The 27,557-nt window shown below is 36.4% G+C and overlaps 3 protein-coding genes across 4 annotated transcripts; 2 read left to right on the forward strand and 1 right to left on the reverse strand.

The window, feature by feature from the left end:
* The first annotated feature begins 3,691 nt into the window (after positions 1-3,691).
* LOC130720657 (transcriptional regulator SUPERMAN-like) lies at positions 3,692-5,118 on the forward strand. The gene is made up of 2 exons (XM_057571335.1): positions 3,692-3,939; positions 4,231-5,118. The coding sequence occupies exon 2, from the start codon at positions 4,265-4,267 to the stop codon at positions 4,829-4,831; it is 567 nt and encodes a 188-aa protein (XP_057427318.1). The 5' UTR covers positions 3,692-3,939; positions 4,231-4,264; the 3' UTR covers positions 4,832-5,118.
* A 10,665-nt stretch (positions 5,119-15,783) lies between these two features.
* Positions 15,784-16,914, forward strand: LOC130718311 (transcriptional regulator SUPERMAN-like). Its single transcript, XM_057568884.1, has 2 exons — positions 15,784-16,562; positions 16,671-16,914. Exon 1 carries the CDS (start codon positions 16,004-16,006, stop codon positions 16,538-16,540), a length of 537 nt encoding a protein of 178 aa, XP_057424867.1. The 5' UTR covers positions 15,784-16,003; the 3' UTR covers positions 16,541-16,562; positions 16,671-16,914.
* A 3,262-nt stretch (positions 16,915-20,176) lies between these two features.
* On the reverse strand, positions 20,177-23,184 carry LOC130718432 (outer envelope protein 39, chloroplastic-like). Of its 2 annotated transcripts, none has more exons than XM_057569022.1 (11): positions 23,011-23,184; positions 22,802-22,868; positions 22,682-22,720; positions 22,417-22,462; positions 22,161-22,319; positions 21,931-22,001; positions 21,766-21,844; positions 21,569-21,684; positions 21,257-21,404; positions 20,749-20,818; positions 20,177-20,583 (listed from the first exon to the last, which is right to left on the reverse strand). In XM_057569022.1, exons 1-11 carry the CDS (start codon positions 23,078-23,080, stop codon positions 20,426-20,428), a joined length of 1,023 nt encoding a protein of 340 aa, XP_057425005.1. In that variant the 5' UTR covers positions 23,081-23,184; the 3' UTR covers positions 20,177-20,425. The 2 variants fall into 2 exon arrangements, with proteins under 2 accessions (XP_057425005.1, XP_057425004.1); XM_057569021.1 differs by having other exon boundaries at positions 20,179-20,583; positions 22,417-22,561; positions 23,011-23,181.
* Between the last annotated feature and the right edge of the window lie 4,373 nt (positions 23,185-27,557).

Here is a 27,557-nt window from a genome sequence, read left to right on the forward strand (position 1 = left end):
ACTTAAACACGGGTCAAATCTATTTCATATTAGCATCGGTTTGGGTAGTGATAAGTATGTATTAAACTATCATTTTGGGCAATTGTTTGATTTGTGTGCTTCAATTGTTCATTCAATTGAGTTGTTTAGTAAATACCTAGATTTAATATAGATTTTATATTAATTGAATGTCTAATCCATAATTTTGGTGTGCGTATAGAAGGTCTTGCTTAAGCGAGAAATTCCTTACTTAAGCGAGTTATGAAGGTTTCAAAGAAGTTCAAATGGAGGATTTCACTTAAGCATGGCTTAAGCCAAGAGCATGTGAGCCAAATTGAAAATTTAGCATGAAGATCACTTAATCCAAGCCATGGAAAACAAGAAATGAAATTTTTACTTAGATTTAGCTTGAAGATCGCTTAATTCAAGCCGGGAAGAATTAGTGTTGAAATAACGAGTTCTCTATAGTGTAACTTGTTTATCGAGCTTGAGCTCGCGTAAACGACCAAGAAAACTTAAAATTGAAGAAACTAAGGGGTTGTTTAAGTGAGCCTAAGGACACTTAAGCGGGAAGCCAGGAATTAGGTAGCGAGTTGACCCACCAGAAAGAGTGGGTTAGGTGTCCTTAACTGGGCAGAACGAGTTAACCCACCAGAAGGAGTAGTATGGCGCATATGGCACAAGCGTTGTAGCAATTATTTTCCTGCTGACCTGTACACATATCCAGGCATGGACTTGTGGGCTGGGATACCTAACCCACCTCACTTAAAGACAGGTTGACACACCGTAAAATAAAAAATGAAAAAGAATTAAAAAATATTTTTAATTGTGCTACAACATTTTATACTTTTGGTAACACTGGTTTAAGCAACACGTAAAAATGTTGCTTAAAAATGCATAGGATCAGTTGGTGATTGCTGCTATAGAGAGCTCATTTAAGGCAACAAGTTTTTTAACAACACTTAATAAGTGTGTTTCGTATATAATAATAGGGAACAATTATTATGTGATAATTGTTGTTTTTTTCACACAATAGTTTACATTTTCTCACATTGTTACCATAGAGTATAAAAACCTATTACCAAAGAGCATAGGTAACGCCAGAAAATGAGATCATCGAAAACTGTTGTGTAAAATTTATGAAACATTTTTACTGCCTATGCTACTTTGAACTATTGCGAAAAGAAAAAAATTTATAGTGTTGGTTTGCCCACCAAAATGGGCCTCGAAACATTATAGAAGTTAAAAATATTTTTTTCTTAAAAAAATAAAAGAAAAAAGGTGGTCAGAACGTTTGTTGCCAGTAACATTTTGACATGCGCAAGAGATTCGTGGAAGCTATTGACGAATTTTAATGTTGTTCGAACACAAGCTTCACCCATTAGTAAAGTTGATGGTGAACATGCTGCTTAGATTTGCGCACGAGGTTTCGCTAGTTATTAATATGCAGGCATTGACTCGTGGTTAGTATGATGCATATGGCACGAGGGTCATGATAAAAAAAAAATTCCTACTGAGAGGTACACACATTGCACAATTAACACTTTTGTAATTAATATTTGAATAATATTATTACAGAAAAATAATTCTTTATATTATTTAAATACAATTTTAATTAGTTTTTAAATAACATAATTTTTGGTCAAATGTTTTTTATTATTATTTAAACAAAGCCTAACCAAAAGGATTGTGATCATAAGAGCATCTCCAACGCTGGGCTCTTAGCCCAGCTGGAGGGCTTAAGAGCCGGCTCTTATTTTTTCTGTGCGTTGGAGAGAGCCTTCAAGCTCTTAGCTACAGTGCAGAGGCTCTTCTGCAAGAGCTTTTGCTTTGTGGGCTCTTACATTAAAAAATTATTATCTTCTCTCACATGCTCCTCATCAACTACTTTCAGAGGGAAGAAACGGTAGAAGGGAAGAAGAAGAACAACAGATTTGAAATAAACTACACAAGAACATAACCAAAATCAATTTTTTTTAAAAAAAAAATCCAAACTTTACAACCAAAATCAAACTGAATGATAAAAAATCAAACTTTTACACTGCAACTGATATTTACATAGAAAAAAAAAATCTCTGAGCCTTGCATGTCCGATCTGCTTGAAAGGGATATGATCTGGAGACTTGCATGTGCGAAAAAGGGGCTTCCTTTCCCCTGATCTGATCTGGTGGCTCCGATTTGGGTGGTGGTCAGTCGATTTGGGGGCGATGAGGTGGATTTTGGCTGTGGTGGTGGGTGTTTGAGGCGGTGAGGTGGGTTGGGTTTCGGTGGGTTGGGTTTCAGTGGTGGTGAGGTTGCAGTGAGGTTGCAGGTAGAAACAGAGAAGAGAAGAGGGGAGAAGAAGAGAAGAGGGGAGAAGAAGAAGAAGAAGAGAAGAGGGTTTCGAGGAGGCAGGGGAGAAGAGGGGAGAAGAAGAAGAAGAGAAGAGGGGAGAAGAAGAGAAGAGGGTTTCGAGGAGGCAGGGGAGAAGAAGAGAAGAGGGGAGAAGAAGAAGAAGAAAAGAGGGGAGAAGAAGAAGAAGAGGGTTTCGAGGGGGAGAAACGGCTAGGGTTAGGAATTGGGGCTGAAATGGGTTTATATATAGGGTGACCGGTTGGGCAGGTCACCCTCCCGTTGTGGACCGGTTTCAGACCGGTTTTGACCGGCTGGAGCCGGTTTTTTTACCGTTTTAGGTTGTCTGACCGGTTTGGCCGGTTATCAGACCGTTTCTCTCACATTTTCAGCTTTTATACATTATATATAGTGTGCACTTCATCATTTTACACATCAATTTTTACTCCCACAAGTTCTCTCTTGTCCAAAGATTCAAACAAAATTCAAAATGGATCACCATCATTATCAACAATACTATGAATTGTTGGACGATCAAACACTTCCCACCAATGAAAGTTCTCAACCTCCGCCGGTGTTACAACAAGGAAACCAACCTTCACAGGTGTTTCGACCTACGCCGTCATTTCCTTTCGTATTTATTTTGTTAATGTAATGTATTAAGGTCTCTCTTAGGGATTGTTGTACTCTTTTTCCTTCACTAGGCTTGTATCCCAATTGGGCTTTTCCTAGTAAGGTTTTAATGAGGCTCTCTCTCTCAAGTTTGGCTCTCTTTTATTTCTATAATTCAATACAATGTACTTTTTTTAAAATTTTTAAGTTAACATGTTCAAATTTAAAATTTATTTTTTAAATTTTTTAGTAAAATTAATTTTAAATTAAATTAGTATAAGTAATAATTAAATTAATTTCTAGTTGAAGTATTGATATACTATTAAATTTTAAATCTAAATTAGGTGAAAATAAATATCATTATTTAATGTTGTATGGTGGGACAGGGTGGGACCCTTGTAATAGTAATTTAAGAGCTCATGCATTGGAGCAAAATCTGCTTCAGGCTCTTAGCAGGCTCTTAAGTCTGACGTGGCAAATGAATAGTGCTGAATAGTGCTGAATAGTGTATAAGAGCTCAGATAAGAGCCCAAGGCATTGGAGTTGCTCTAACTGTGTGAAAGAGATGCTTTGCTATTTAAGTATTTATTAAGTTGGTTTGATAGTTAATTAATTAAGGATGTGAGTGTGAGTTGACGTGTGTCCAAGTCTATGAGTTGCATTACTCTCATCTCTTTTTAATTTGAAGTCAAATACTCGAATTCTGTCCAAAGTCACTACTTGAGTGTAATAGTAGTATCAATCAGCATTATATAGCTGGTAGCTGCCATATGCCATATATATAGGTTTCCAGGATCAGGCAAAAGGGAAAGACCACTTTTGACACAGTTTCTTCATTTGATTTGCTAAGCAATATCCAAATACAGTAGCTGCAGAAAGTGGCAGATGAAGTACACCTGCTGAGATATTCACTTTCTGCTTTAGAGTACACATTGTTAAACCTCAACATGAAATGAAGCTATTCTTGGATCAGTTTCTCTCTCTCCCTCAACTCGATCTGAAATTCTCTTGTAACTTGTAAGAGACCCACACGCCTTGCTTATCAATTTTTTTTTTTTTTTAGTTCAATCACATTTCACTTCTTTTTTTTTTCGTATGATATCTCTCATCTGATCTTGTAATTAAATTTCATTTTTTTCATCTTTTATTCTTATATGGATCTGGTAGCTTTTATTCTTATATCTCTCTAACTGGAAAGATGTGGTGTAAATCCGGTGTCATTATTTTTACATAATCTTTGACTAAGTCAAATTTTTTATTATTTCACTTTTTTAGTCATATATGGTCCTTTTTTGCTTCTCTTTACAGGTAAAAACAGGTTTGCACTCAGACGCTTCATGGAATGGAAGAAAACTATCTGGACAGAAATGCCTGGGCATGGCCATCAAGAACCTATGCTTGTAGCTTTTGCAAGAAAGAGTTCAAGTCTGCTCAAGCTTTGGGTGGACATATGAATATTCATAGGAGAGAAAAGGCAAGATTGAGAGCATCATCCTTACCTTCATCGGTTTCTGAGTGCCCTAAAACTAACCCTATCAATGACTCTAATCCAACAAATCTTCTTTCACCTCCTCCTAACTTCTCTGATGAGGTGTTGAATTATGCACAACCTTCTCCAATTTATATCCCTTGTGATTTTTCTTTATCTTCTCCAGTACCCTCCCCACCAGGTTCTACTAGTGAAGATAAGGTATCTCATCACTTTCCCCTTTTGAGTTCTCAAAGCGAGGAAATTACAGTAAGTAACAACAAAAGGAGTGGTTTTGATGTTGAGGAAATGAAAGGCAATGAAGAGGAAGAGGAGGAGCACAAGAATGATGAGCAAAACATTACATTGGAGTTAGGATTAGGGTTGCCTAAACAGCAAGAGGAGACGTTAGATTTGGAGCTTCGACTGGGATACTTCTAGGTTCTAGCTATATATCTGGCCAGGTGCATTTATCAAATAAATACATGGCAGCACTGCAAGTCTACAACTTCATAATTGTTTTAACTTCTTGCATTAATGTAGTTGTTTTATATTTTATACATATATTATTAATTCTGCATTTCAAGGACCTGGTCTTTAATTGTATGAATTTAATTTGTAATTTGGTGTAAAAGTTGGATGCCTCTATCTTGTTGCTTGATTCTGTCCAATGAATTGAATATTGATTGATCCAAGGTGCCAAGAAATCCAACTCAGTGTAATCGTCAGGTGAGATTGTTAAAACTTATTTAATTGCCTGAGTGGCGTGCGAGTTAAAACTTGTTGTCCATTGAATGTGTGCTGGTTGGCCTAATTGGCACCAGAGAGTGATGAGTTATGTATGAGTTATGGAAGTAGGTGTAGTATGTGAACTGGTCCAAAAATCTTAACGCAATTGGACTCCAAAACACTCACAGCTTTGCTTTTGATCTCACGTACGTGAGACTTTTTTTAACTTTTATCACTCTGCGTCTCTGCCTCAAGTTCAACAGACTTGTCTTGTCCGACTTATTTTATCTGGTCTTATACTCAAGCGGAAACTCATATGTCTTGTCGGTGTAGACTTGTACTCCTATCTGAACTTGAGTCATCAAATGCCTAAAACATTGATCATAGTTGATAGTTTTTTTTATTAAGGTCAAATCCCCTTTTTTTCGTCTTTTTTTTCTTCTGACATTGTTCTTTCGGGCTAATCTCTTTTTGGTTTTGGGATCGTGAGCCGTTGAGTCATTTGGGCTTTGATACCACTTGTTGGGTTGAGCAACGCACAGACTCAAAATTGTTCTTCAAGGCTAGGAGAGTGATGAGTTATGGAAGTGAGTGTAGTGTGTAGTCCAAAATCTTAAGGGAACTAGACTTCCAACACTCACATTTATAAACTATAGTTTTTCTATTGATGTCACCCATGTGAGACTTCTTTGAACTTTAATCAAAAGGAAAACCTCCAACATTGGATAGTTAAAACTTGTTGGCTTAAGTGGATGCATGGGTCGAAAATTACTCTAGTGAGATTGTTAAAACTTGTTGGCCATTGAGTGATGCTTGTTGCCTTGATTGGCACTAGAGTGATGAGGTATGGAAGTGGGAGCAGTGTTTGATCTAATCCAAAAGTCTTAATGCAGTTTGACTCCAACACTTCAACTTATAAACTATAGATTTGTTCTTGATCACACTCTCGTGGGACTTCTTCTAACTTTTATCACTTCCTCTCAAGTCCAATTGGGCTTGTCATGTTGGACTTGCTCTGTCAGGTCAGTACTCAAACGGAAACTCAAATGTCGTATTGATGCGGGTTTGTGCTTCAATTCTTTTGTCTGAATATGATTCTCATTGGCCCAAAAATTAAATGATTCTTCAAGTTTAGGAGAGTGATTTGCTATGAGTGAGCTGTTGATTTAGTAAAAAAACCTACAAAAATTGGACTTTCAACATTCACACTTGTAAACTATAGTTTTGATGTTGATCACATCCATGTGGGACTTCTTTGTACTTTAATCAAAACTAAAGAGTCCAACATTGGATAGTAGGAATGGGCAATGATATAATATAATTAGAGCTTTTAGTTTTAACACTCTCCTCAAGTTCAATTGGAATGAGGTTGAGTTAGACTTACTTTTGTCAGTACTTGCATGTAAAGCAATTTTTTAGATTTGCGTAAGTTTTCTTTAATTTATTAAGATATTCAACTGATAGATGGAGAGAGTCTGTCCCATAAACTTCAAGGGAAGAGGGAAGGGAACAACGAGGGAACGGTGGACCTTGGATGGGTGGTCAACCGGATGTGGAGTAAGTCCAGACGATAGCACCGGAGGTACTTGTAGGGACTCTGATGCTTAAGCTAGTAAAGGAAAAAAGCAGCATAATGAGAAGTAAAATGGAAACGTGAGAACTTACCTTGAGGTTTGGTGGAGCCTGGCATTTATAGTGGTGGCAGAAGCCTTGGGCCTTGCAGAAGGCAAGGGTCTGGAGGCTTATCAAACTGTTGGATCACCTGCCTTAGGGCGGAGATCTTACGATGGGGGGAACGAGTCAATTCTGACGGGCTTAGTGCTTGATGCGGGTCAATCTGCGACGTTGCAGGTACTTTGGTTGAGAGTGGTTGCAGTAGGTCCCTCTCATGACGTCGAAAGCCTTCTGACTTCCCTGAGGTCAGTCGTCTCTTCATCGTGATGCGGCCGACCGGTTGTGGACGCTCGTCCAGCGTTCCTAAAGCGGCGAGGAGTTAGGTTGAGTGAGTGTTGAGGGTCGGCGTCTCGAGCCTTGGTCAGGACTACCAATTCAGGGTCCTAGGCCGCGCCGAGTGGCTCATAACAGTTATTTTCTTAAATTTATACACATATTGATGAGTTTTGGCATATGCACATGGATATGATACTACTAAGGTTGTGTATTTTTTACTCTAATAAATAAATTTTCTAATAGAAAAGTCACAAAAAGAAAGTGTGTTGACAATTTTTCATAATGCTGCTGATAGGTCTCTTGAATTGGCAGTAAAATTTTGCTTTAGGTCTCGCTAGCTATCTCAGCTCGAGTCTTGATGTGTCTTAGAGCCAATGAGCAGTGATAGTTTGACTGATGTATGGATATCGGGTACAAGTAATAATACTCATGCGTACAAAGATTAAGATATAGTATATTCCATTGAAATAGTTTTTTTTTTTCTAATTGTCTAACGAATGTTCTATGCGTACGTTTATAAATCAATTTTCATTGAGTATATATATGAATTTCCCATAAGGCTCAAATTTATTGTGCCTGTCTCCATAGCTAAACATGTGACTCAGGTAAAATATTCCTTACGATACTCGTGCCTTTACGTTCCATAGGGTGTTTCTGTCATGTTCTTTCTTGGAAATCCAACATCACTTTGAATATCAGGGATAGTCAGAGCAATGCATTCTTGGAAATGCATTAATTTAGGACGAAGTCTTCCGTGGGTTAGTTGAGAAGTGTACCACCGTGATACATTTACTGTTTTCAAGGTAAAAGTCGGAAATATCCTCATCTTCCCTCATTATTTCCTTGTCTATCCCTTCATCAGAAAGAAAAAAAAAAACTAAATACATAAGTACACAACTGCCTAAAATTCGCCCCCTCTCCATCTCCCTTTCACTTTCTCCATCGAGAATCTATTTTTCCACCATTTTTTCTCTTTCAAGTGCATTATGCATCATCACTCCATGTTTAGGAGGGAAAAGAAGCAACAGATCTGGTTCTCTCCTTCTCTGTCTTCTCTTAAAAACATAAATTCATGGGTTCTTTCAATTCTTAATTTTGTGATTTCTTATTAAATATTGTTTACGAATTGCTGGTGGCTTTGGGTTGACATAGGAATAATTGCATGTGCACATGATTCAGTTGCTTAGCACGGTGTTGGGTATGGAGGTGAGGGGAAAAAGGGAAACAGTGGAGGGGGATGGGAGGGAGAGAAGGAAGAGCCGAGGAGCAGGGTTCGCCATCGGAGAAGTGGTGGGGCAGTGCCGGCGAAGGTGCCGCCGGAAATGGATGATAATTATGGACCCAAAAAAAGAAATTTATCAGTAAAGTCTAAGTTTTTTCCTCAATTTTTATTTTGATTTGATATTCAGTTTGAGTGTTATTAGGGTTGAAGTGAAATATTTGGTGAGAAAGATCAAACACAGAAAAGAAAGAGAGAGGAACGCAAGGTAGGGAGGGAGAGAGAGAAAAAACCCAGAAGAAAAAGGATGGGTTGTTGCTTGTTGATGATGGTAAGGATATTTTAGTAAATTCAGACTTCTACTAAAATTAATCTCAACCATTCAATTTTATATTATTTTATCCAATGGCTATTTTTCAACTGCACCACCATGAGACAGTTTTTAACTGTACCACCGAAGCCAACACCTTAATATTTAGTTTAGTCTTCAATCAAATTGAAAATATAAAATTAAATTATGTCAATTTTAAGTACATGAAAAATATGCTTTATTTTAAATAAAAAATAGATATAATAATATTAACAAATCGCTTAGAAACTAAACACATCCTATCACCTATTTGAATTATTCGACTATTTTCAATAATTAATTATCTTTTTATTAGTTGAAATTCATGTGAAACTCACTAAATTAAAAATGAAATTCATGATATAGTTAATTTCACACGCATTTTAACTAATGTTATGAAAAAAATTCATGTTAACCACTACTAAATTATGTGTTGGATAGGTGTTGAGAAAATTTGTATCTGCTTGTCTTTGTATGGTGAATAAAAATGATGACCTAGAAATGATGTCATTGTCAGGGACATTCAACATGTTATGAATTTGATGTCTTTTTCAGATGGAACTGTTACACAGAACAAAGAGGACAGAGAAAGCAAAACGAGAGAGATAAATGTGTTGCTACCTAGTATAGTTTAGCTTCATAGATGGAAAGATGGAAATACAAACTCTCCTTCTTGTCCGATTCATTCAAAGTGGTAATAATTTTGGTCTCCAAGAGTTGTATTGCATGTTCCCTATGTGATGTGGCTCCATTCCATGATGACCTTTCCCAAACCAGAAACTCGTAGTTTTTGAAAGTACTAATCAAAACAAGTAATGCCTTTTTTTTATACTCACCCCTCTCTTGATTGGTTAGTGGAATTCAGCATCGGAAGATTAAGAATAATGATATAGCTAGATATTATTCATATAGCTAGTGCAAACATCTAATAGATACTCAAAATTAAATGAGAAAGAAGAGATGAGAGTTGAAGTGATGATTGTGTCTATTTGGTATTTGCACTATTTGTTTGTGTGAGTATCATGAAAGATTAAATTAAGTTAAATTGCATTTCATTCATGTAAGGAGAAGATTGAAAATAACTTGAGAGCACCGTAAGGGAAGAGCCTTAATTAACTTTGAAGAAATATTCAAGTGAAAGGGTACATAGTGCAATGATGTCACTGAAAGTATATGAATGAGGAATGAAGGTGAGGAAGATGGACATCTATGTGTACAACAAATGCTGCTAAAGTGCAGTTTTAGTGAAAGAAGGAAGAATGGGATAAAGCAAGCTAGTCGGCGGACGTCACTATCCTCTACCATTCATTCAATCCTCAATTTACTTTTCCTTCACCCAAACTACTTCGCCATCCATGACACCCCCACCTTTCCCTAAACAAGGAAAAAAAAAACTACCTTTGTCTCTAGGGTAATGAATCATACAAAAGAAAAGCACTTATTAGCATAAGTTTTTGTCTCAAAAGCTTACTCTAAAGCCAATTTAGACTTAGAGTCGGCTTAGCGTCGGTAGTGCGATTAGCATTAAATAAACTGAAACTAGGGATTTAGAGTTGGTCATAGTTGCAACACTAGATTTAGCAGATTATGAGCCGTCACAAATTCATCATAATTAGCCCTGTTATATATATATATATATATATGTCGACTCTAACTAGCACGGCCTAAGCCGACACTATATATGGCATTGGAAAAGTTTTTTGCTGAAAGTCAGCACCGATCGGCCTTGTCTGGAGCTAATATTGGGTGTAATGCATAATTGTTGATGAGTTACGACCATTTGCTACCTACTTGATGGACTCGAAATTGGTCGCTCTCATCTAGGACAAACATTACCCATATCTTGGAGTTTATAGGCGTATATATTAGGGGTATTCCTTGACCTACACGAGACTACTAACTTAGAAACCCCGACCCTGACCCCAACCAGTTAGCAAATGATGTAATTTATCATCAAATTTTACACTGACATTCAATCAGATAAGACAAAGGTAATATACACAGTTTTAGTATATCATAATATAATGCGCTCATCATAAGAAAGCACCATATCTCAATCTCAAACAAATTCGAAGAAGTTATGGCTTAGATAGCATTATATCAATACAAATGTATCTCAATGATATCAAACAAGCTATGGTTTAAATAGCCATATTTTTTTATTTGCAGAGAAATAAAATTACACTAAAACACTTTTAAGAGCAAGCATATTGTACATCGCAAAAGAAATGTATGAATGAACCTCAGTTATTGATCCCAATGGACTAAATGCAAGTACTGATTTCCATATGTTTGTAATTGTTCAAGAAAATAAGGATGGTTGTGAGAAAATGGTTATCACACAAGATAGTATCTGCAAATGAATAAAGAAAATAAGGTTACGTTTTCAGTTGATCCTGATTCCCCTAATTCTATAAGGTTAGCTAGTTTTTTTGGTACATCAGAAAAATAAATTACACCCTTCAGGGATTGATCACTGGACCTCCTCCACCCAGCCCACATGTTTCCTAGCTCTTATCACTTGAGCTATCATTCAGGGACATTCTATAAGCCTAGTTGGTCATGTAAGTTTATCTCCGTTAATTAGCATATATAATGCTAATCAACTAATAATATATCACAAGTGATCAAGTTGAAATATAGAAATAAAGAGAGGATACTCCAATAAATAGAAAATAATTCCTTAAAATAAAATTGGGGTTCTGAAATTCATGTACCGATAGAATTTAAACTCTGGACTTTAGGAATTTAGTTCCATGAAATACCATTTAAACCAACCACACTAGTATTAAAATTGGGGTTGTAATTAACCTCTGGAAAAATATTTATCCCACATCATGACAACAAATGGACACTACTTCTATGCGACATGATTTTTATATACGGCTGCACCTGGTGAAGCATTTGGGCCACGTTACCGCTCCAGGACCCATTTTCTCATCTGATAGAGGAAGGAGTTGATAGTATCTCAGGTATTGGGCCAACAGTTTTCACAGCCCAAATGGATGAAAGATTACATTCGAGTTTATTAGTTTGTTTTCATTTTTGTTTTAATTTACGAATTTTTTCTAAGGTATCGCTTAGCCGACAACCATGAGACTAATTATTCGAGGCTTGAAGATCACGTTAAATGGATAAACCGAAGTTAAGATTCTTTTGATGTTGCAAAGTGTATTCTCTTTAATACAAGGAATGGGCCAAGTGAGTAAACTCTAGGAAAGTGAATAAAGAAATCATGCATAGAATGAGAATTTTTGCTTACCAATTTCTATCTTCTTTCAATTTTTGTCTTCGGTAGCTTAGCATTACCTTTGCTAGTTCTTGGTTATAACAAATCTATCATCCTACTTCACTATAAGAGAAACACAAATTAGCGTTAGCTGTAAGTCAACGTAATTAATAAGAAAAAAAACTGACACTATGATCGATTTAGTGTTTTCTTAGAATCAACATCCAGACTAATATTAAAAAGTTTCAATACTGAAACTTAATTAGGTCATTCACATCGGTCGACGCTACGTTTAGTGGCGGTTCATCTGATTCTAAGTTGACGCAACACTTTGGTTACCATGACCCAAACTAAATTATAATTATTAACGTCATTTGTATAGACAAAATTACTATTAGACTGCTAGCGTTGGCCGCGGCAAACACTAACGTTCATACTATTTTATCACAACAACACTAAAATCACGTTCAAATTGACAAATCTCAATGGCGTCAATGACGCTAATTTTGCCAATGATTTTAGAATCTGTTGTAATCACCATTAATCACCGTTAAATAGTGGCACCGGTATCGACCCTGCTGTAAGTGTGGCTTATTTTTTATTTGACGTGGTTGAATGAACCGATGGTAAAGAACGAAATTTAATTCTACGCACTCATACATTGCATTGACGTGTACAAATTAAATGAGTACTTGTTAATGTGATTACAAATTGTTTAAACGCAGAATATCTTTGCTAGCCCTTGTTTTATTATTTTTAAAATCCTGAATTACTGTTAGCTAATCAATTGAAAATCATTGCTGGCAAAAACACTGAAGGCAGACATTATATGAGAGGAACCACATATAGCTTAGCTTGTGGGCGCTTTTATTCCCCGTTGATCAATGATGTTAATTGTGATGACATAATAATGATACGATCGATGTTCTGCCACTAATTACATTAAAGACAAGTACAAGCTACAAATGTCATGTCCTCTTCCATTTGCAGGAAGGTTCGTGCATGTTTCCAAGCAAATACAGGGTGAAAACTCTTCCAATAGCATGCAATTTCCTGTGGCTTCAGAAGAATCTGTTTTATCACAGGGTCATAGTTATCAAAGTAAACTAAGTGTCATCTCAATGAGCAGAGTCATGCTGTGTCACACCTAGGATAAAAAACCAGCCATGTGGTATCATTTTCGACAGTGTAGTAATTAATTGACCCCTCAAGAGGCAATTAAAACTGAAAAAAAGAAGAAATTAACAACATTGGACATGTAAAAAGAAGGTTACCAGAGTTCAATTTTTACAGCTTGTATGAGGTGACTTTGCTAGTAATCCTTTGGGAGCATGTTGGGGCTGTGAAAATTTGATTGATACATTTGCTTTGTTCAAAATTGAAGGGTCGACCCTTCAATAATTATCATGTAAATTACTGACTTCAGTTATATTTTTTAATAAAATATTTAACAACAATCTTACTTTGCTTATGTAAGCAGTCAAACTAAGTATAAAAAAACAAATTACAATCTAAAAGAGATCATTGTTAGAAGTATAACCCTATTCTTAAGCATTTACCTAAATGTCATGGAATCAAAGCATCATTAATCAAATAGTTAGATATATATTCCTTTCAATTCGGTCCATTTTTTAAATTATTTTATAAGCAATAAAACTATTTTAATTGGAGTACAATGGTACACTCAAACCCCTTATACGTTTCCAACACAAACCTATGCTAAAAAAATTGTTTAATACATGGAGATCAATAATGATTTTTACCATGTGAGGGAAGAGCTGAGTGAAAAACCAAGACCACTGCACATTAATGAATAGGACATCCACCAAGAGAAGATGAGATGCAAAGAGGACAGAAGATGCAATTCAAATATTTACTAGAAGTTGGTATAATCAAATAACTTTAGTTTTGAAAGAGTTGGTCGTTCCACTAAACCATTAAAAAATTAAGTTGGTAAGTCCAAATAAAGATTTTTGGTTGAACTAAAACAACTAGTCATCTTTACATAGTTTTTTCTAATGTTTTATTTTCTTTTTTTAAGAATAACTCTGGGTTAATTATATTTTTGCCCTTATAAAATTGTTAGTTATAAGTTTTGATCGCTCAATTTCTTTTCCACGAAATAAATCCACAATTCATGGAAATGTCCACGTTTTGGTCACGGAGATGACCAATACGTAAAGAAAAACTTATTTTTAAAGACTACTTCTTTCCTCCTCAAATTTTAGGTTTAGTCCCACTCAAAGACTCAAACTTGTGTGTTTCCAAAATTTGGGAGTATATTTAATTTTTTAGGGATCAAAACAAATAATTCACTATTTTAGGAACCAAAAACATATAAACCGTTGTTTTTTTGAAAATAAAAGTATTAATTGATAGATAATGATTGATAGTACAAATATCACATAAGAATGTGAGCAAAAGTCCCCCAAATGCTACAAAGCAAACCTAAAAATGAGCTCGTACCATAAAACATTACAATGCAACACACTAACTTAGAGCCACAACCATAAGCCTAACCCCTAATCAAGCATTAAACGGCCAACGAGAGGCGATATCTATCGGGGACCTAAATGCAGCGAGAGGAAGCCTCGTAAACCCAACAAAAACGAAACCTCACCATCTTATATATCATTGGAGGAACACAAATTAACGCAAAACATCGACCAAAGATATCAACAAAACCGAACTACAAGCCCAAAACACACGTAAAGCCCCGGATAATATGCAAAACATATTAAACCTTAGTTCTTATAGTTTCATTCATTTGGATTTTGGTCGGCCTGAAAAATCAATATATATTAGTATGTTTTCTTTATCATGGACTAATAAAATTAAAACATGTTTTACAAGTTAAAATTGCTTCTTTGCAAATTAGTTTAAGAACATAATGTGAATATTATAAATAACATGTAACATGGAAGGTTAGTCGTAAGAAAATAATTAATGAGTGAACCATGTTTAATATAGTACACGATAGAACTACCCATTTCAGTAACTCATACCTATAAGGACCAATTCTTTTGAGCAAAATATAATAAACACCAGTACTTTAAATAAGTACAAACTATAATCCAAATGGACTCCCAAAATAAAATATTAAAATGTAGGATAGCTTGGATTAAGAAAAATCATGGTTCACGAAGAACTAAAAGTTAATTGTATAAATACATATAGTTTATGGGTGAACCAATTTTTTATCCACCATAATATTGCCTACTTTGGTCATATTTCTATCAAACTTTTGTGATACAATCCAAGAACAATTGCACCAGTCAAAAATTGAGTTAAAAATCAATTAAACTTAGACTTAGAAGAGACCGGCACCTTATTTCTCAGTTCTAAACAAATGAAAAAAAAAACTAATGACTTCCTAAAATATATAATGAGTTACATAGGAATTATAAAGACCAAAACACTGACTGCCAAATAACTATAAGAAAGAGTTCTGACAATGTTTTTCTCTAATTAAGCATTGGCAATGAAACAAGTGTTAGAAAGACAAAAAATTTTGGCATGTATAACACTCTTATGTAGATGATAAAATAATTAATCCAATTCTCATATCCTTGACCTTTAGATGAAGCTTCTTCTCAAGTGACTTAACATGCCAAGTTTTAAATTGCTATCTATAGCGCAATGGGGTTTGTGCACTCGTGCAGATATTACGATTGTATAGCGATCTCATCAACCCACTTCTTTTGCGACATAACCACAAATTAAAGAATGTATTAAACATTTTTCTTAGTTTTGAGATGATAATTGAAGGCGTTTTTGCAATTAAAGAAGGTGCTCAATTTGCTAGATGAAAAGCACAAGACTCCAAATGGGGACAAACAAATAAATCATTACATATTGTATTAATTGAGATTAAAAAATTCAACAAATTCCCTTATAAATCCACAGCCGGCTAACAGAATACATCTCAAAGCAAACTTCTAAGACTTTTCCACTTTCCACCGCATTCACTTGACCATCATCTTTAGGTAATGCCTATGTCCTTCATTTGTCTCTTCCTCAAACCATCTCCACTTTCTCATTTCTATAATACACTTCAATTCCCCTCTCTCAAACTTAATTCATAAAGATAGCTAGATCCTCAACAACATCCTTGTGTTAATTAACTCTATTACGACCATGGATTTCAGCTACCAAGAAGATTCAAAGAGCTCAAGCGAAGAACTCGATCGCAACGATGGCGTGGGAACCGGAAGATCCTATGAGTGTGTCTTTTGCAAGAGGGGCTTCACCACCGCACAAGCTTTGGGAGGCCACATGAACATTCACAGAAAAGATAGAGCCAACAACAAGAACAAAGCCACTACTTTTCCTCCTCCTAGTTCAAGCAAGAATATTGAAGGTGATCACAACTATCTAGGGTTCTACTCAGCTATTAATTATCCAAGCCATCATAATTACTTCCCCGCCACTATTCCAGATCGTGAAGTAGATGCTTTGATCAATTATCATCAATTATACTTTCCTTCACACGCTTGTGGTACAAGACCTAATGAGGTTTTGGGTGTGGAAAATCGTCACCTCTTGTTTGGACAAGATTGGAGGACAAAGGGTTTGAGCATGTACACTAATAATCCACTATGTGTACATGAAGATAAAGACAAGATGGAAAACAATAGTGAAGAGGATGAACTAGATTTGGAGCTTAGACTTTAAATCATCCATTGCACGAGGAAAAGTATATTTTTCTACCTACCTAAATCAAGTTATGTATAATTGTATATAAGCGTGTTTGGCTTAGTTTATTTTAATTAGGCCTATATTCTTATCGCATGCAATTGTATAGAGCGGTGGCTTGGAAATTGGGAAGCATTGAGAAGCAAGGTTTCTATCTTCTTCAAGGAAAAGAATAAGGTGGGTTGCTTGGGTTTCTGATGTTAAGGTACTCAGTATATACGTTTTCTAGGGAAAAATATCTTGTACTATCTAGGGTTCAATTCTGCCATAAGTTTTTGATTAATTAGGTGAATGTTTTGCAACTTTTATATTTTTGGTTAAATTTTAAATGCATCTTCCTGCTGGTTGCAATGGATCGAATTAGGTCACTTAATGTATATATATTCGTGTCCTTATTATTTTTTTATAATTGTAAAATTGCCTTTAACTCTACGCTATGCAATTATATTATGTACCGTTTCCATGATATGAAGTTTCTATGATTTAATTTTGTTCTATCTTCTGTTGTTACATCAACGTATAGTTACAAAATCAAAGACAAATGATAAAACAATTGAGTAAGAAGAGTGATCTATGGACTCACAGTTGAGAGGAGTAATTGCAGTAAAACCGTTTAGATATGTATTGTCTCGACTATGAGATATATAGATCGATCTTTAAGCCTGTAAATCTTAATTTAAGGCTTTGTGAGATAGAATGGGATCATCATTCTTAGTTAAGCCATATGTTGCTTCAGAGGCTTATCTTTGGAGGATGGGGGAGGAGCTTGTTCTTTGTGCTTGTTGAGCTAAATTTTGAGAAAGTAAGACATATCCTGGATATGTTCAAATTCCTTGAGGAGCTGCGGCTGGGAGAAGAACTTTGATTCTCCTTAGAATAATTTGGGATGTCATATGTGTAGGTCTTTTTGGGTGGCCTGGAATAACTTGATATTTAATCAAGGGTACTTTTTTTTTCATGCCAATTTGGTATGGAGACCCAGATTGCAATTAGCTTCTTGCGTAATAGCATCATGCCCTGAATGCGCATGAAAAAGTTTTTATTGATTATGGAAGCTATTAAACTGTTTGATGCTTTCTGGTTAAAACATGATTCACGCAGTGGAGTCCTCCTAAAGAGGACAAGTTGAAATTTAACGTGAATTGATCCTCTAGAGGTAACCCGGGCGACAGTGGGGTGGGTGGTGTTTTGAGAAATTATGACGGAAGGTAGTAGGAGTGCAGAGTGCTATTAAAAAGTAAAAACCATTGGCCATTTATGGGCATATGAAGCTGAAGTCTCATTGAGCATGTTTTCTCATTTTGCAAATAGTTCCGATTTTAAAATGTGGTGGGGGACGGATGCAGAAATTTAATATTGTGGGGGCATTATATACATCTAAATTTGTAATAAAAAAAACATATATATACTATTAGAAGAGATGACATTTTTTACCAAAAACACAAGTGATGACATTTAGCAATGTAGAACACAAGTGAGAGCATTTTTTTTACCAAAGAGGTCATCTAAAACCATATACTTTTACTACTTCAATTTTTTTCTAATGATTATTTTCATAACTAAGTGAGGACATTTGCCCTCATGCTTCCTAACATAGATATGTCACTGATTAAGAGCGCATCATCTTTTGCTATAGAACGGGTAAACAAGAGATCAAATATGCCGATTAGATTGATAAACACCAACCATATTGATATTTTCAGAGCAAAGGTGAATTGTATCGAAATTTATCATGTTAATAGAGAAACAAATGCATTTACTGAGAATGTATAATATGTATTTTTATCAGTTTTGCCTCTACTTGAGAAAGGTTGTTCTCAAGATTTCATGACCACTGAAATGAAAATTCAGCTATTTTTTATTAAAATAATGTTGGCGGCAATAGACACACCTTCTTTCTCTTTTTATTTCTTTCTTCTAGCATATAATATTTGATACATATGCCTAAAATTAGTAAAGTGAGAAAGGAAAAGAAGAAAATAAATGATAGATGTAATACATAATATGATGTTATAGAAATAGCTAGAAATCATAGAGAAATATTATGGGGTATATTAGGTATTGTAGTTTGAGTTTCTAAGTATAGACCCTTAAATAACATAAATATATAAGTTTATGTTCAATAATAATCACATAAGCACCAGTGGTCTAGTGGTAGAATAGTACCTTGCCACGGTACATACTCGGGTTTGATTCCCGGCTTTGGCACTTTTTTGAAACTTTTTCTTCCTCTCTCTATGTTTCTAAGTTCTAACTTAGGGATGGTAATTTTGCCCAAACCCATGGGTACCCGCCCGAACCCGATCCGATTTGACGGGCAAAATCCGAGTTGACTGGATTTGAGTTTGGGTTTTGCCCGTTACTGTAGCCATTTATGGGTTTGGGTTTGGTATTAGTTAAATCCGTGTCCATACCCGCCCAAACCCGAACCCAAAGATACCCGAAACATAAAATTACAAAAAAAACTCTCATACATATATATATTTATAAACTTTGTTCTTAGTGTTTGATGATTAATTGTACTTTTGTATGTTTGAGAAAGTAAACTCTAAACTATTGTTGTCTCACTTTTGTGATGGATGAGGATGATGAATAGTATTTGTTTTTTTTTTCTTTCTATGAATTTCACTTTTTTTTTTATATGAAAGTAAGTTCTGGATTGAGTTGCTACGTAACTAATGAGTTTGGGTTTGGGTTTGGGGTAAATCCGAAACCCAATGGATTTGGGTATGAATTTCATTTTATCGCCCATAAGGTTTGTGTTTGGGTTTGGGTTTGGGTTCTGGGATTTGGGTTTGGGTTTGGTAGTTGTAAAACCCGTGCCCGATCCTACCCGTTGCCATCCCTACCCTAGTTCTAACAATCCAAATTCTAAAGGGACCCACCCAGTACAAAAATACAAGTTTTTTTTAAATCAAATACAAGTTCTTTTACTGTGATGTGATACAACTAGTTTGTGAGACAACTGGACCCAATTACCCAATGATGAAGACAATTGGGCTTGGGTTAGTACACCAGCACCACTGCATCATACCCAAACCATGACTCATGGGTTTTTAGCAAACGTGGTTACAGATCAAAATGTTTTTCAAGGAATTCACTCTCCTCTTTCTTGGCAGTTTAGCATGCAACATTCTATGAGATGTTGGAGTAGGCAAAGTACTCATCCCACCCAACAACATCTAAAATCTAAATTAGTAGTTGTACTTGTTGGTATATCGTCACAATTGTTGTTTCCTGGGTTAACGTTTGAATTTTCATTGTTTTGCCCATAATTCCCATAAGTTTTGTTTTTGGATTTTATTATTAGTCATATTTATCAACTTGCACTTCTTAATAAATGCATACAACAGAAAAAAACTTTAAAATCAATTTAAATGACACTTTAAAACGATTTCCACAAACATATTTCATTGAGCTTGCCTGTTTGTTTTTACTCTAATTTTTTTTTTAAACAAATGAATTCGTGAGGAATATAAGATTAGATTCAAATCATTTTGGGTTCTTTATTGATATTTTTAAGTGTCAGGTTTGATCAATTAAAATGATAAATGTGTTGCACAAATGTATATAAGTTTGAAGATTTTGTAGAAATCTAGAAGTAGTCAACTTTCACCAACTTTTGGCTAGAACCTCAACTTTTTAGTTAAAATGAGCTCTTTTAGCTACTATGGCTAAATTCTCTTCAGCATGTTTTTGGACTTAACCAAATTCTTGAACATTTCGTTCGAGAAATTTTCTCAAAATTCACATTAACAACAATGTTTTGCAAATAATGAGAGTATATATACAATTATACATCATGCTTTTGTAAAGAACGAAGAAGAGCCTGCATATTTTGGCAAAGTTAGGCCAAGTCAGTGTTCATAAAACCAGATTGCTAATTCCAAAATAGACAGTTCTTTGGTGAAAGGCATTGATGGCATAATCAACGTTTATTTGACACGAATTAGTTTTGAAGCGAACTCCATATCCGATTCCATACCCGGATCCTGGTTTACCCTGCCTCAGTCCTGGATTTCCTGCAATTCTCATATGATGATTAAAAATGTTAGAGCAAATCACAGGTGAAGGGGCAAAAAAAGATAGAATTAATTTACACACTTCTTATTAAGATATAAGTACTTATATAATGGTCTTAGCTAATAAACTTAATTGTAACTTGATTACTAAGGAATGAAACTCACCAGGAACCTTATGACTACTTCTCAAGTCAGATCCACAGTCCAAAAAAATAACACCTGTCAGCTTCTTGTTCTGCAAACAGTGTAAGAAAAGTGATCAGCATCAATGATTAGTAGAAATGACAATATTAAATATGGTTATGAAATGAGTAATAGTGGATATATACATATGGGGATTTTTTATCAGTATCATAGGTCAATAGCCATAAAGATCTAAGTACTTGGAATTTCATTTAGAGCATTAGATATTGTGTTGTGTACTTGGGGCAAAGATATTTTATCAAAGTTTGCTAGCTTTTCCCTAGATTATGAAACTGATATAACCTTGCTAAAGTGATCAGGAGACAAGTTTTGACATTAAGCAATCTGGAAGGTAATTACCAATGAGTTAGAATCTTGGTAAAAGTGTATGTATAATTTTCACAGCTAAGAGAACAAAAATGAAAAGAAAGTAGGACAAACAATTGGTATAACATTCTCTGTAACACTTGAAAAGTAATGAACATTATACCAATGGAACTGCTAATTCACTTTTAGACACCAAACATGATTGTCCAGAACCAACTGCACCTTCACCATAGCCTCGCACACTACTCGGACCGCCGATGGCAAATGCTTGATGTGGAGCAATGGGTCCTACAATTGAGCCACCACTCAACCTGCAAGATAAGATTCAAAAACTGATATAGTACATGTAATAAAAGGGGGAAAATGGATTAGCTGTTTCTAAAGTAGATAGGGAAAGTGGTAGTATATATAGTTCACTCAATTGCATCCATTTCTTACCCTTTTGTTTCTTAATGGAAAGTATAACTAAACTCACCAGGAGGTGAAAAGTGCTGGTCCAAGTTTGACTCCTTTTGAAGCAAAAAACTTAAACCGGTTGAAGGTTAGCAAGTTTGGTCCAAGTGGAATCCCTTGTTGCATTTGTACACTGAACTGAATATACACTAACTTGAAGTTAATAAAACATAATATGACTTATATAATGGTGATTTGTTACCAAGTAAGATTACTTACGTGACTAAATCCATGATCGTTTGCATCTTCAAATCGAGATTCTTGATTAATCACTAACATGTTGTCAAATGAATCTCCACTACATAGAAAATTCAAAGAACATGATTAGTAACAATTATTCAAACAGGTTATTATCTATCTCAGGACTTAATTAATTTCATCAACCTGGATGTCACTGGAAAACCATCTAGATCTCTGCTTATAGAGCGGCCACCATCATTTCTAAAATGAAAATGCTGCATAATTGATTGTGTCAACGAACTGAGTAATTATATCTCAACACAACAAAGATGAACAATAACTTCTATTATTAGAGGAAGGTAGTGGAGCTTGAATTCATATGCACAATGATATGCATGGTAGGAATCAATGAAACCAACATTAACTCCACCAACCTTAAAATATACACCAGTTATGCTGCTCCAATTAGAGGTTGACGGCTCATTTATATCCATTCCGATTGATAATTTTGACAACCTGACACCTCGACTTGTAGAATGGGAGAAATTGTTCATGGGAATTCCATGGATCCTAATCTCAGGTGAAGCTGAATGCTGTGAAGGGAGAATATAATTTCATTACCATGCTTATACTATCACCCTTTGTAATATGAATTTTACAAAGAAGTTTGAGCCAAAATGTAACACAAACCTGAAGGATAAGACACTTCTGGCCAAGACATAGAGGTCTAGGGTACCTGTAAGAGATCAAGAGATTTGAATCATGCAGCCCCTTGTGCCATGATACATCAAACAGATCACTTTTACTAAATAACTCAGGATGCTTAAAGCAAAAGCTGCAATGAACAAAATTGAAATAAGTAAGTACTTTATTATTCATTTACATGTCAACATTTCTGTACAAGAACCCAATTTGATGTCACTAGAAACCAAACCAAACAAAAAAAATGCTGTACCTGCCAGCAGCCAGAGAAAATGGATTACTACTAGATAGCCTGTTGGAGTTCATGAAAAACATCATCAGAGAGAAACTCAACCAAAACATTATCAAATATCAGCAAGGAATAGTAAGAAACCTGGGAGGAGAGAGCACATAAGAACTACAGAGATTGTGAATGAAATTAACTCCAATGTCAAGCTTTGCTGCCATGCACAAAATTGAGAGTTAATAACTGGTAATGATATTTGAAGTCAACCAAGTCTTAATGGAAAAAAATAAAATCACATCTATTTAGATAAATTGAAGGTTTAGTTTTATTATTTATAATGGAGGGAAGATATGAACCTTTGCCAGCATGGATGCTTTTGTGAGCTCCCATTATGACAAACACTTTGTCTGCATACAAGAACTGCATAAAACATGAATGAATGGGATGTGATGAAGGTAGAGGAAGAGACGCGGAAAAAAGTGTTGTATAAGTCGGAAAAGGTGAAAATTCCAAGCTTTTTAGTTTTGATATTCTTTATTTGACATATAGATGAGAAGTTTGTCACCTTATTGCTTCCTCTTAGCTCTTACATCTATGCCTAAACGAGGAAAGAAGCAACTTTGAATCTTTCTTTTATTCTTTTCTTATAAGAAAGGAGATGGAACAATAAATCAACACAACCAGGCTAGGAATTCCCTGTTAGAAATCTATATATCATGATCATTATGAATAAATAATATGGGTTAAATCCTATGGAGGCAACTGCTATTGTGCTTACTGATGGCAATCAAGGGTGTTGGTAAGGGCGAAGCAGTTCCACTCAAAATGTTGTGTGTTCAACATGTTGCCGATATGAGGATGTGTTAGTGTGTAATTTGTAAGTACCTTAGTAATCAATCTATGGTCCTAGAGGCATGTCCTGACTTGTGGTGGTAACTGAAGCCGAACCCACCCAAATTTTTAAGGAAAAAAAAAATTAAGTTGTTTATTTTAGATTATGAGCAATTTTATTTTCCGATAGAGAAAAAAAAAAAAGAGTATGAGCAATTCTATGATGTATCATTCCAAAAGAAAAATAGTCATGAATTTAAAGGGACCTAATGGCTTCTTATTAGTGCTGTGCTTTGATAAGTATATTCTCTATTCGCCTTAGTTGAAGTGGGCACTTGACTTATTTCTTTCCAAGCTTTATGTAGCAAGAACTACTATTTAAAACAAAGGAAAGCAGGGTTTGATGCACATGAATTTGCAAGGAGAGACTAATTAAAATCAGAATATGTAGTTGCAAAACATTCCACACTTCTGTGAAATTGGGAATAATCTGCTTTGACTTCATTCCAAACTTCCGACAACTAATAAACATGTGTAATCATGATCAATTTGATTAGAAATGAAAGTGGATTGAGATTGCTGAATTTTTTTACTATTAGCAGCTAGTAGCAGCTTTTGGGCATCATACTTGGAGTGTGAAGGAGTTGGGCATCATACTTGTTGTTCATGTCAACCCGTGGTGGTGGAATGGATCTATGCAACATGCTTAGTCTTATGGTCTATCTCTGTTGTATTGGAAACAATGGTCAAGTTTTGAGTTTTATGAGTATTATATTTGTAGGAATACTTTGTCCAATGTATTCTTCAATCTACCAAGTATAACATAAGATCTAGGCATAGTACAAGTGAGAGACCGATAGTGACCTCTATCGTAAGAGTATGAAAAATGGCTTTATCCTTTTCAACGTTATGTTGGACGAAGAGCCTATTATCCAAGATCAACCATAGACGTCGTTCAACTCAGAAGATTACTTTGTTCAAAACCTACTTTGGCCCTGTTTGGAAACACAGCTTAATTAAGCGCTTATAGTCATAAGCACCTATGACATAAGCGCTTATTTATAAATTATTTTAAATTTTTTATTAAAATAAATCGAAAATAAGCTATATATAAGCATAAACTCTTTTTCATAAGCTATCCTGAGTAGCTTATGAAAATAAGCTCAAAACAGCTTATGGCCTGCCATAAGATGTTTGCATAAGCTCTCTCAAACACTGATATAAAAGCTTATGCTATCAGATAAGCTCTTCCAAACGGGGCTTTTGTCTATCAAGTACAACATATAAGATCTAGATTAGTGCAAGTCAGAGACTGTTGGTGACCTCTATTGCATGAGTCTTAAAAGTGACTTTTGTCCTTTTAAACTTAATGTTGGATGAAAATAGGAAGCTTCGCGCATCACTTTCCACAAGTCAAAATAAAGTTGCATATGAATATCTCATGATATAACAAACGGTCATATGGTCATATGCATTTAATGAGCATCATAGACCAGAGGCTGTTTGAAGCTTGAAAAAGAAGAGAAAAATCTAACTCTAATCGCCAACAATCATATTTTGAAAAGGGACTATATAGCTATGTTTAGTTGGGTGGAAGGAAAGGGGGAAGGAAAGAAAACACGAAAACCGATGAATGAATTTAGATTCCGTGTTTTCTTTCCTTCCCCCTTTCCTTCCACCCAACCAAACAAAGCCAAAGGGTACTTGAGAAAAGTTTCAAGACTACTCAAGTGATTCACATCGCATAATTACACGAGATATTCAATATTTAAGTCTTTAGCTCTTTCGTTCTGAATCCTAGTGTTTATTTTGAGCTAAGCAGTTAATCAAAACACAAGAGTGTTGAACTGAGCGAGCCCCTAGAGAGGCAACGCCCAGTGTGTAGCCCGCCCCAAGGCGAGGGCCTGGCCTTAAGTTGGGCCTCAGCTTCGGAGGCCCAATTGGCCCAATAGGTAGTATCCAAACTCTATAAATAGGAGGTAGTTACCAATTGTAAGGGACTTTTTGGCTCATTTTATGAAATTACGCATGAAATTCAGCATTCTCTCTCTCATTCTCATTCTCTCTCTAGCACAATTCTCCACACTCTAGGTACTATACCTATCATCAATGTTCATTCCTAGAACATTTGGCGCCGTCTGTGGGGATCGAACCCACGACCACGTGCTGTGGGCCAATTGGGCCTCCGAAGCTGAGGCCCAACTTAAGGCCAGGCCCTCGCCTTGGGGCGGGCTACACACTGGGCGTTGCCCCTCTAGGGGCTCGCCCAGTTCACTAGTCCACAAGACACCGAGCTCGAAGTATGAGAGCTAAGCGTGTCTTTTAAGTGCCTACGGTACACTGGGATCTAAGCTGTCAACATGGCTTGAGAAAAAGAAGTAAACTACGTCGCCAACATGGCGTAAGCTAAAGGGAACAAGCATTTTTTGGTTTTGGCGAGCAACCCAAACCGGTCAAGTCCACAAGTCCACAAGTCCACAAGCGACGAGAACGACCGTTCCGTACTGGCGACTGGTTGGAGTAAGTGAGCGATCGTTCGCCGGCGAGAAAGGTGGCAAGCATTGATCAGGTACTGATCTCCCAAGCGTCGGCTGACAAAGTCCCTGGCGAGTGACTAAACTTTAATGCTGGTATTACTTGTCAGGCGATGGCGTTTGGCTCCTATGGTGGCGAGGCCTTTCGCGCTCCCTTTTATTTCAAAACCCTTTCAAATTCCTAACTGCCCCACGTGACGCGTCAGTTACATCAGTTTTCCTCTTTCTTCGGAACCGTCACTTCACTTTTCATAACTGTCCCATCGTGCGCAGTAACTCCCCATTACACGCGACCCACTTCCCAAAAAGCATCATGACTTCCAACCTTCCACACGCGTCCAACACGCGTCACCCTTCCAGCTTTCCCCCTTTTCCTATAAAACCCTTCTTCCCTACAATCACCCCTTTCCGAGACCTCTCTTCACTTCCCTGATCGCTTACCAAACTCCCTCTGCCAACTTCCGCTCTGGAGCCGTCGCTTATCACCCTTTCCGCTACCCACTCTTCACATCCTTCTCCGGTGAGTCCTACTGCTCTTATCTCTGCATCATATATATACTCATCTTTTCCTTTTCCCCTTTCACTATCTAAAATGGCTTCAAACCCTAACTCCCCTAATCACCCCTCCCCTAACTCCCCTAACCACTCCTCTTCCTCTTCCGGGAGCGACCCTGACTCCACCGCAGTCGGCGGCCTCCGCTTAGAGGTCCCGGAGATCCCTCCCTACCGTTTAAAAACCTTCGCCACTCTGCCCCTTCCAGTCCAAAGAGCCCCCACCCACGAAGCTATAGACCAACCTTCCATTTTCCAGGATAGTGACCTCATCGTGCAATTTGTGAGCACCCTGGGTGGTTTGTCTGACGATGACGAGTTTAACGCCAAACTCAGGATTTGGACCTGCAGTTCCGAGGACCGCCCCTGGCTTCATAAGCTCAACGGCGACGTAAAGAGATCTCACTTTTTCTTTGCGTACGAATACATGTTTGGCGAGCTTGGAGTCAGGCATCCTTTCTCGCCCTTTGTCCAAACCGTCCTCCGCGACATCAACGCGACTCCCTGTCAACTTCACCCCAACGCCTGGGCCTTCATCCGGTGTTTTGAAATTTTATGCGCCGCGATTGGCACCGCCCCATCTCCCGCCAGCTTCTTCTACCTCTATGATGTTGACCCCAAGTCCATCAAAAATAGAGGATGGATCTCCTTAAAGGCCCGAGCCGGCCGGAAGTGCTTGTTGTAAGATCAAGTTTTGATCTAGTAGTACAACTCTATGTTTTGATGATTACAAGTTAACCTTTTGATATGAACAATTGTGGTACTCTAACGTGTTTTTCTGAGTGTGCTATTTACAGGCTCTGACCTCAACTCAATCTCACACAAATCAGAAGCACTGTGTATAAAGAGCGACCCAAGCAACGCTTTCGCATTCACCATGTTCAGTATGAACAGTGGAAAAGCTTCAGAAGTTCTGAAGTTATACAAACTCTGATGTGGACTCAGTCACTAGAAGTTCTGAAGATCCAGAAAGTCTGATAACCAAG

Source organism: Lotus japonicus, chromosome 5 (genome assembly GCF_012489685.1).
Source record: "Lotus japonicus ecotype B-129 chromosome 5, LjGifu_v1.2".
In the NCBI taxonomy this organism is placed as follows: domain Eukaryota; kingdom Viridiplantae; phylum Streptophyta; class Magnoliopsida; order Fabales; family Fabaceae; genus Lotus; species Lotus japonicus.